The following is a 9,795-nucleotide window of genomic DNA, read 5'->3' as shown; positions in this document are numbered from 1 at the left end:
GCGCGGCCGGCGGCCCGGGCAGCGGCTGTCCCACGCCCCAGCCGCCCCTTTGCAGCCCGTACTGCCAGGCACAGAGAGCACCAGCTCGCAGGACAATGCTGAGCCCCAGTCCCCATCACCAGTTGTCCCCATTCCAGGTGGGAAAGTTGTGACCCTTCTCCAGCAGTGACCGCTGGCGCCCGGCGCAACGCCAGGACCCTTCTCTGCTGCGAGTCCAGCAAACCTGCGCGCCACGGCACCGCCACGGCACTAAGCCTTTGGTTCCTTCACCCACTGTCCCTTGACACGAACACTCACAGCAAATGTTCACTGGCACTGTGGCAGCCACTGACATTGAGCAAATGAAAAATCCCAGAAGAAAACTACCCTGAAACAACCCGGTGAGAGTCGTTGAAGCTCGGGCTCGTTTCTAGCACGAATACCCGCTAAGAGCGGCTCTCGTCCCAGCAGAAGCAGCAGTGCCCCACGCAACCGCAGGGTACACACCATGTTAAATCACCACTGCTTCAATACCAATTCTTTCAGTGAACTTAAAGGATTTGGTGAAGCGCTTTGAAGGGCTAACAAATTACAAAAGGGAAAAAAAACAATCAAAGAAAAGCTGTCGTATACAAGAGGAACATTCATTACGAGCAGCCTGAGCTTCCTCCAGCAGCACCGCTCCTGTAAAGGGAGCCGGCCAGCCATTAGAGCACGGAATGATTTTCAGCCCAGTCTCTCCGTATTTAGTAATCCAGCTAACGCATCTAGAATGGAAATCGTAAAGGAGGAAAAAATTACTTTCTGAAAGCAAAACTCCAGCCAAAGCAGCAACGCGGGAGAGGGGTTTTCACTCCTGCCAGACGCCACTGGAGGTTTCACCCATCTGAGAGGAGCCGACTCAGAGCAGCGATCGTGCACCGCACACCCGCACTGGCTCACTAACCGTGCACCGACATGATCACACGTATACGCACGTGTGCAGCAAATCGAGTGAAATCAGATTAAAGACGGTACGTTTAGATTTTAAAAAACTTACCTTGTGCTCAAGCAGTTTATAGTACTCTTTTCAAGGTCCTCCCTGCCCTTTCCCCCCCCCAGATACGTGGCCCCTACTTTTCAGTCGAAGCTGTTTCATGGTCATGAAGTTCCCCCTCTGTTCTGCCTCAAACCTCCTTCCTCACACCCTCTCCCTTTCTCCTCATCTTTTCAAACGCAAGGGCACTGTGAGACAGGGAACAACAGATCATCTTCCAGGAGGAAAACCAGAGACCAGCTTTGACCACAAATCCACTGTCTGTGGCGTGGAAAGGGAACAATTCCCAGACTCAAGTAAAGTAAAAAAACTAAACGCATCTGCAAGATGAAGGAAAAAACACCTTTAAGGAAGCGGGTTGAAAATAGAAGAAAGAAATGAGGACTTCAAACAAGTTCTGCACCAAAACTGTATTTTTGCAGCTTTTTGTGGCTGCTGAAACCATGACTTCCACGTTGATCCCCTGAATAACAGTGTTTGATAGCACCCAGGCCAGCAGTGCCTACGCAGTCATGATTGAAGGAAGCCTTTAAGCTTCCCTGACAATGCATTTTTCTTGGAGATAAAAAAAATGAATGCTGCCAGCATGCAAATCTCTCTAAATTAGGCAAGGCCCAGCTTGCTGGAGCTGCGATGTTTTGTGAGGAGAGTCATTAACTTTAGCAGAAGAAAAGAGGCTGCAGGAAAATATTCTCAGCTACTTCTTGTCCCAGTTGGGAGTCACCGCTCGGTGAAGCGGTGGGGTTTGGCACGCTGACATCTGAAATTACGCTGCAAGTGCAGAAGGGTAACAGAAAAATGAGCCGTGGTCTGTTCCACTGCAATCAGCAAGTCGGTCAGAGGCAAATCACTTGGTCTTTCTGCAGCTCCCACAGCGCACCTGCAAAGGGCTGCAGGAGTGGGATTTTCCCTCTTCTATTGGTGAACTTATTGCTGCTATAAAAAGCCAGGCTCCCAGTTCAAGAATCAGAATACTGATTTTCTACAGAACAAGCACAGCCAAGACCTAAAGCCGACTGCAAAAGGAAGTCAATGGAATTCGGGCATTTTGTTGATTACTTACCTTCCCCCTTAGTTTTGAGTGTAACCTGGACAGACTCACTCCAACATCCCCTTCAGGAGGGGTGACGGCTGACTGGCCTGTGCCAAAACTTGCCTTTGATTCTGACTCGCCTTTGGGAAGATTTAGCAGGAACGGCTAATGTGGTTGATTCCTGGTTTCCCTCTGCACTGAAGAACAGTTGAACTGGACACATAGCGACGCCTCAGCCTCCCCGGTTTGCGTCAGTACAGTGGGTTGTACATTTTCATTAATGTATCAGGCTGGAATAACTTGCTAACAATCTCTGGAGCTAGCTGGGCTTCCTCTTTACCTTCCCTCTAATGCCTATGCTGTTGTATTGTTTCACACTGATCACTGAAGTTTGACTTGGGGGGGGAAGGAAAAATCTTGAGCTGCCCTACTGCAAGGCATGCAGCTGCAATCCCACTCACAGCAGACTACTTAAATAACAAACAAGGAATTAAAAAAAAAGCAAACTATCTTTAATATCTCAAAAATCCCATTTAGAAGCAGTTTCATAGAAACATCACTTTTATCGTGCAATCAAGGCTGGAGGAGGGCAATAGAAGGAGGGAGAACCAGACGCCGTGTTCCTCGTGGGCAGACATGGAATTCAGCCCCCCGAGTCCTCAGAAATTCTCCAGCAGATCCAGGATCCGCTTCTGCTCACTCTCCCGAAACTCCTGGTTCTTCCCATCCCCGATGTTCTCCGCATACTCTGCGGGGGGAAAAAGCAGACAGACAACAGGCTTTGAGCGAGATACTCATGAACGATGGGCAACTCCTCTTGCAGATACCACCGCAGAATCTAAATCTGCATCCACTGCAAACAACTGAATGGGAATTTATGCAAGAAGCGTTGATGGTTTTTCTCCCCACCCCCATGGTTAAAGCTTTGCATAATAAACATCTACTGACCCCTCATTAAAAGCTTTTGTAGCAAACAGGGACCGCAGCAGGAACATCCCGCTCTCGTCACTGCGCAGCACAACAAGCCCAAGCAGACACTAGCGCCCAGAGGCAGTACCCGTTCCCCTCCGTCTAACCATTTAGGAAGGTGACGGTCCAAGTGCTCCTCCCAACTCCTCTGTTATCCCAACGGAGCAGCCCACTGGCAGCTGTCTGAACTGGACAGTTGTATCGCTGGCCTCTCTCAGCCCAAGAAATTCAAGACAGTCCTGGATGACACTGGCTTTCCAGGTCCCTTTTAATGCTGAGCATCATCAGGGAAGATCAGGCAGGGACTGTTACACAATTGCTAAACATTCCTAACCCTGGGTTTAACCTGTCTCAAGCATCCTGAATGAGGATTTTTGTCAAGTGGAGACCAATTCCCTCATCTACAAGTGCTTTTAACCCATGCGGAAGAAAACACACTAGTTCAGATTTAACTACAAACAAACTCCTTGTCTTCAGGCAGAGGATACCAGACACTGATCAAGGTCTTGCCCATCCATGCACACAGCCAAACACCGTGGAACCAAAAACCTCCTCTGCAGCTCTCCTTCCTGACATTCATTTAAAGCTGGCAGCTCTCATCCCCGTACCAGCTCCCTCCTTCATAGAATCGTTAAGGTTGGAAGAGACCTCTAAGATCGAGTCCAACCGTGATGGTTGGACCATCGCAGACCTCTAAGATCATCGAGTCCTTCCCGCCACCAGAACCTGCATATTCAAAGATGGTTTAAAAAGAAAAAAAATGAAAAGCAGGTTTTGAGCTGCAAAAGCAAGGAGCTGAACAAATTTTAGTAAATCAGGAGCAGACTGCCTGGCTAGACAGTGTTTTCCAGCCTCCACCTTCTCGCATTCTTTCCCTTCTTCCTAAACAAACAGAACAGCTTGTATTCAGCATCTGAATGGTAAGTTGCTGTAGAAAGTTTGCTTTAATATTTATATGTTCAGCACTGCTACATGCTTCTGAGCTCCATCAAAGCCTTTATTATAAGAGCACTGAAAAGAGTGAGGACAGGGAGAAGTTAGCTGATGTGGGAGTCTTCCCTCCTGCGTGCACTCTCTCTCCCCACGTACAAGAAGCAGAGTTCTTTGCCAGGGCCTCTGGGAGAAATCCTTTTAATATTTATAAACTGCTACAGCACCTGTAACAAGAGCAGGTGGGTAATGCTGAGGTTTGCTGCAAGTGAACCTGACCTCCTCGCTGTCCTGGAGAAGGGGGACCAGCACACAGAACTCTTCCCTCAGATGGAGGAGAAACTCTCCATCGCACTTAACGAAGACAGCAGCAAGCTAACAGATTTGTTGTAGCTACCTATGTGTTGGCTAATTGCATAAGGGCAAGGTCCCAGCAGCCCGGCGTCAGCTCTGCTGCGGTTTGCACGCTTTAGCAAAGGGCTGCACCACAGCACCTGGGGACCAAAAACTGCCACCCACTTCTGGCAGGAGATAAACCCCACTGCAGCAGAGACGGGGTTACCTTCCCAGGAGAAAGCGCCTGCTAAGGCCAGCGTTTAGCTCAGGTTCTCCTGTCCCTTTCGGGCAGTACCAGAGCTTTCTGTCAGCAGCTGGGCCCCCGCGGGGAGCTAGCGGAGGAGCAGGCTCTGTCCCCAATGAGCCCTTTCTGTGCTTTGTCAGAGTAAGTGCCTCTGAAACAGATGCAGCAACTGCAATTGCCTGTGTTTATTGCAGCCCAAGGGCAACGCTTCCCTGCCTGCCGCTACCTCTCGACAGCTCAGGATACCCACGTGAGGGACAGACGTGGTCTCTGAGCCTGGCACAGCACTGGGGCAGCCCGGGGCAGCCCCGGCTGTGGGCAGAGCTCTGCGCTCAAAGCATTTGCACCGCAGGCAGCGGGCTCGTGGCCCAGCTCCAGTTTTAGCTTTAAGGACTGCCAGAGTACTTGAACATACAACTCAAGCAGGGAAACTGCCTAATGACGCTGCCCTTCTATTGTCCCACTGAGATCACTCAGACAAAAGCAAGCCACAAATTCCTCTAATCTTGTCCAAAAGCTCAGTGTTTTTCCTTCTAAATATTTAGGCTTCGTGAGACTAAAATCCCAGTGACTCCCAAGGCAGACTGTTTACTGGGTTACCAACAGTTGCTAATGCTAATTTGAAGAGACCAGACAAAACCCCCACAACCAGGCTTTAAAAAAAAAAATCTCCCACCAAGGTTTTATGTATTTACTTTTTATTTAAAATTCCACCACTTCAGTGAGACAGCAAAAAAATAAAATGTAAGCTCCCCCTGCCAACAGTTAAACAGAGCTTACACATTGCTGTAGCTACACAAAGGGAAAGGACCTAAGATTGGTTTCTGCTTCATTAGACAAAATACAATGGTTACAGAACAGTAAAAATCAATAGGGAAATATTGAAGCTTGTAATGGATATTGGAAGCTATAAAGCCTGCACATACTGAGGGACCACAGGCCAAATTTAGCACAGTCCTCCGAACATACCTATCTTTTCTTTTTGATTACCCATGCTAACAGGTTTGGTTTATAACATTCAATAGGCATTCCACCTTCCCGGCTCCCTGATGTGCCTATTAGCTTCACTGAAACCAGACGTCTAACCAGGCATCACCTGTCAGTACCTCTGGGGAGGGACCTCTGCACCTCAGTTCCTGCAGGGCTCCTCTGACAGCAGCTCCCCAGCAAAGGGAGCCGGTGCCAAAGGCTGGTCCCTCCGCATCGGTAAGGAACTGCATGCTTTCCCGTTCCAGGGCTGAGTATGGCTATTCAGGGAGGTCTGTGCCTCACTCCATTCCCGATGAGAGAGATGGAGACCAGGAATCGCCCCAAGATACAGACACCACTTGCTGTCATAAAGACCAGTCTCCATCCCAAAAACATCCTCTCAGCCAAGGCACACACCGTTCAGTCGTTCTCTTCCAAAGGATAAACTAACTGTCCCGTTGGAAGTAACGCTTGATATTCGAGAAAGAGGAACTGTGGGAGGACTGGTCAGCCTGCAGAAATGCATTTAATGAGCCTTCAGTTATTCTCTGCCCACTCCTCCCCCTTGAAAGCGCTACCATAAGAAAACAGTGTTGCTTCCTTGCTTGCATCATAAGTAATTCTGAGCAACCCCAAGGGATCCATCAGCTGTCAGGTTGCCAGAGAAACATGGAGAATATGTAGGCCATAAAAATCAAACTAAAAACCAAGTGCCTAATTAGTATGCAAAAATAGAAAATAAAAACTGAACAAGAGCAAAACACTGAACGAAAAGTAAAAATAAACCAGCCCTCATCTGTCCTGAGAGCAAGTTGGAAAGTGGCCTGGAAACGTTTCAGCCCAGGCTCAAGGCTCCCAACCTCTCAGTCATTTGGGATAGAGAGTCCTACAGTTCAGACACCAGTTACATTTTGGAAATCCCCCACTGGCCCCCCAGCCCCCCTGGGAGGCACGCTTCCAGGGTCCACAACCAACCCACTACTCCAACAGGCAAGCTGTGTTCAACAAACCAGCTCCTCCGGAGAGGCAGGTACTTGTCCGTGGTGTCACTTCTGTTAAAAGATGGTGAATCTACACTGACAAGATATTTGGACATAGGTGTGTAACTACTGAAAAACTTAAATTTCACCAGCACAGACTTCAGATAAGCTCAGTGCTGCTCCTAACTGGCAGGAATCTTCTGGGCCCCACTGCAGTATTTCACAAGGGCCCACGAACAAATTTATTTCTAAGGTCATTGACAATTGTGATGGCAAAAGTCTCTAACAATGGCAAGCATAAGAGTTGGGGAGAGCTGAAGACAGAGCCCCAAATACTGTATCCATCACCCGTATTCTTAACATGCCATGTGTGGCCTCTTCAGGCAGAGAACGCATTACTGCTGAGAGTACCAAACCTGCTGTACAATCCACAGCTTGCAAGACGTGATAAAACCACTGAAAAAGTTTCACAATGCAAGTCACTATTTGCAAAAGAAAGAATCAGATGAAATTTTAATGCAGCTGCCCTCCAATTCAGCTTTGTATGTAAATCAACAAACCAAAGACATGAACGTGAGGTGTGTAAATACAGTGAGATGTGCAGACAAATCCCTCGGGCACCTGTGGCCCAGGTCAAGCGTGGGAATCTGAAAGTGGATGTGAGCCATGCCCTAAGTTGGAAATGGACAGTCTGGAAGCAGGAATTGTCAAGTATCACAATTAAAAGCAGAAACGACATCCTATCCAGTCCCCCTTGTTCATCAGCATGCATTAACTTGCACTTGCTGGCAAAGGACAAGGGCCAAAGAGATTGCCTATAGCTGCAGGTAATCTCACACTGTCAGAAAATCACTCTTAATTTTGTCATACCAGCCATCCTTCTGATCCCCTTTCCTGCATATGGGAAGGGAGAAAAACGACAGGAACTGCAAGAAAAAAGCTGCCTGTACCTGCCAGTATTGGGGAGGGGACGGACAGAGAAAAGGCCAGGAGAACATCAGTGTTATTCCCAAAGAAAGCAGAGACATCAAAACAACACAACCCACAGCCAAGTACCCCCAGAGATGCTGCCAACCTTCCTTTCTCTCCAGAAGAGAGACTCCTCACCCCTCACCGAAAACAACACAGCCCCTCAGGAATAGACACATCCCACACAACCCTCTGCTAAATAAGGAGGCACCTCCTGTGGGCAGCAGATTACCAGCTCTCTAGCTAAGCCTCGCAGTTCAGAGGGGGCTGTGGGGAGAGTCTGAATCCTGTCCTCTTCTTCCCCCGTTCAGTTGGCTGCTTCTGCTGAAGGACAGCAGGCTACAGATGAGAGCCACAGCTCAAATAAGCATTGCTCTAATTCAACATAAGCATTAAAAATAACAAGCAGTACTTTAAAACTGGGATTGCAAATCACAACAGCTACATTTTAAAGCTACAGAGGATACTTTAATGCTATAATCCATATTAATCTGACACTAAGAACAAGACAAATACACCACGGATACTAATATGGTGCAGATGGTAAAGTGCAGGGCCATGTTAATGAAAGATGAGACTCCACTCTTCTTCCCTCTAGCACGCGTATACGCTTCCCTTAAATATTTACTCTAGCGTTAATGTCAGCAGCAAGTTCCAGCCAGTCTGTAGCTGACGGCAGCATGAAGTGATGTGCTGTTCCATGACAGTAGACAACAGCAAGTGTCCTAACTCCACGGTAAAGCATGCCTCTTATCAGGGTGATTCCAGCCCTGCCCAGATCTCAGAACGCTACTCAACTGCTGCCTGAAGATGCTCATGAAGTCAAGGAGAATTACATGTGAAGGCTCATCCTACAAAGCGATGACCAAGCTGTCCCTGGTAGAGATGAGACACATGCATAGGAATCTCTCAACTCACCCTTTAGGATGTGTCGAACAATTTTAATGGAGCTGCCTCTCATGTTCAGAATCTGATGGACTCTCTGACGAATCTGATCGGGGACAGGAAAGAAGAAAGTAGTATGCGTGCAACACAAAACCATGTGCAACCTCTTTTTCCCCACTTTCTTTGAGGGAAGCGCAGGAAACGCTGAGCACCACAAAATCCAGCTCAGCCTTGCTAGTCCGCAGTCCCAGAGCACATACTCAGAAAGATTCAGGAAGGCATGCGGCACAGGTACAAGTAACCACATAACGTATTCACAAACCCCAACGTATTCATGCCAGCACAGATGCAGTATTTTGCACAGATAAAGAAAAGTCACCTGCTGTAGTCTGTGCCTTTGTGAGACCTTCTGAGAGAATGCCCCCTTCCACTACTCTCTCAGCAGTGGCATAAACAGGGCCTTTCCATTTCAAACTGTGACCTTGCTCATGGCCAATTGTACGAATTCGGTGACAATGATCAGCTTCTGTACCCGCTAATGCCCTCCTAACTGCTATAACTTGATGAAACTGTATGGACACAACTGCAATAAGCAGGAGGTTTTCTCCCCAGAAAAAGGAATTAAAGAGGAGATTATTCAATGAGGCAATATTTGCAAAGATTTAGAGTCTTGTTTGTATCATGGATGGAAACACAGGTGGTCTGCCAACCTCTTATATAGCTTTACCTGGGGAACATTGGCATTACAGATCTCTGCCATGATGTAACAAATGAGCTGTAGAACAAAGAGACCAGCATCCAGGCGACGGAGATAGAATTCATCTTCCATGTCATCGTCTATTATCTCTCCCCGACGCACCATGTCCTGTAAAGCAACACAAAGAAAAGGTGTGATGACTGTCTCTCAAAGTACGTCCCATTAGTAGTGGCAAAATGTTGGTGATATTTGCGGTTTCTTAAGAAACGGTTTGTTCCCCAAAACATTAACATCCATATATTTCTCGCCAAAGTAGTACTTCTTTTAATAATTCATTTAAATTCACAAAACATTTCATTCCATTTTGAACAAGGTTCAGCCTTTGCCGGTTGTGAAGTGTGTCCATCTGCAAATTAAAATCTTAATTTAAACATACAAATCACATTTCTAAATTGAGCGATTAGAGACTCTCAATATGGAACAAACCAGGGTATCTATTATTTATAAGTTCTTTGTCAAAATGGAACAAAAAACCTGCTCTTCTACTGGCCATTTGAGGGTGCTGTTAAGCAGTGCAGAACATGACTCCAGCAGACTCAAAGACCTATCAGGCTTCCAACTTCATTATCGACTGATGAATGAGAAAACAGGTCTGAAAATTCTGCGCAAGCACAGCTTTACCATGCCCAGCGTTGCGCTTCCAGCTTCATTTGTTAGGAATACTGACAGGGCCAAACCCCAGCTGGGGTCTGTCAGCAGAAGACCACT

At 47.4% G+C, this 9,795-nt stretch overlaps 1 protein-coding gene across 1 annotated transcript in view; it reads right to left on the bottom strand.

Moving 5' to 3' along the window:
* Positions 1-2,540: 2,540 nt before the first annotated feature.
* CTNNBL1 (catenin, beta like 1) overlaps positions 2,541-9,795 on the bottom strand; it is a 64,830-nt gene continuing 57,575 nt past the window's right edge. The window contains exons 14-16 of the mRNA XM_009318751.1: positions 9,058-9,195; positions 8,364-8,436; positions 2,541-2,796 (exon numbers count right to left, since the gene is read on the bottom strand). Of these exons, the coding sequence (XP_009317026.1) occupies positions 2,708-2,796; positions 8,364-8,436; positions 9,058-9,195 (300 nt within the window). The 3' untranslated portion in view covers positions 2,541-2,707. The remainder of the gene's footprint in view (positions 2,797-8,363; positions 8,437-9,057; positions 9,196-9,795) is intronic.

This window comes from Pygoscelis adeliae, unplaced genomic scaffold (assembly GCF_000699105.1).
Source record: "Pygoscelis adeliae isolate BGI_AS28 unplaced genomic scaffold, ASM69910v1 Scaffold432, whole genome shotgun sequence".
In the NCBI taxonomy this organism is placed as follows: Eukaryota; Metazoa; Chordata; class Aves; order Sphenisciformes; family Spheniscidae; genus Pygoscelis; species Pygoscelis adeliae.
Note: the sequence above shows the minus strand (reverse complement) of the source record. Positions and strands in the feature narration are given on the sequence as shown.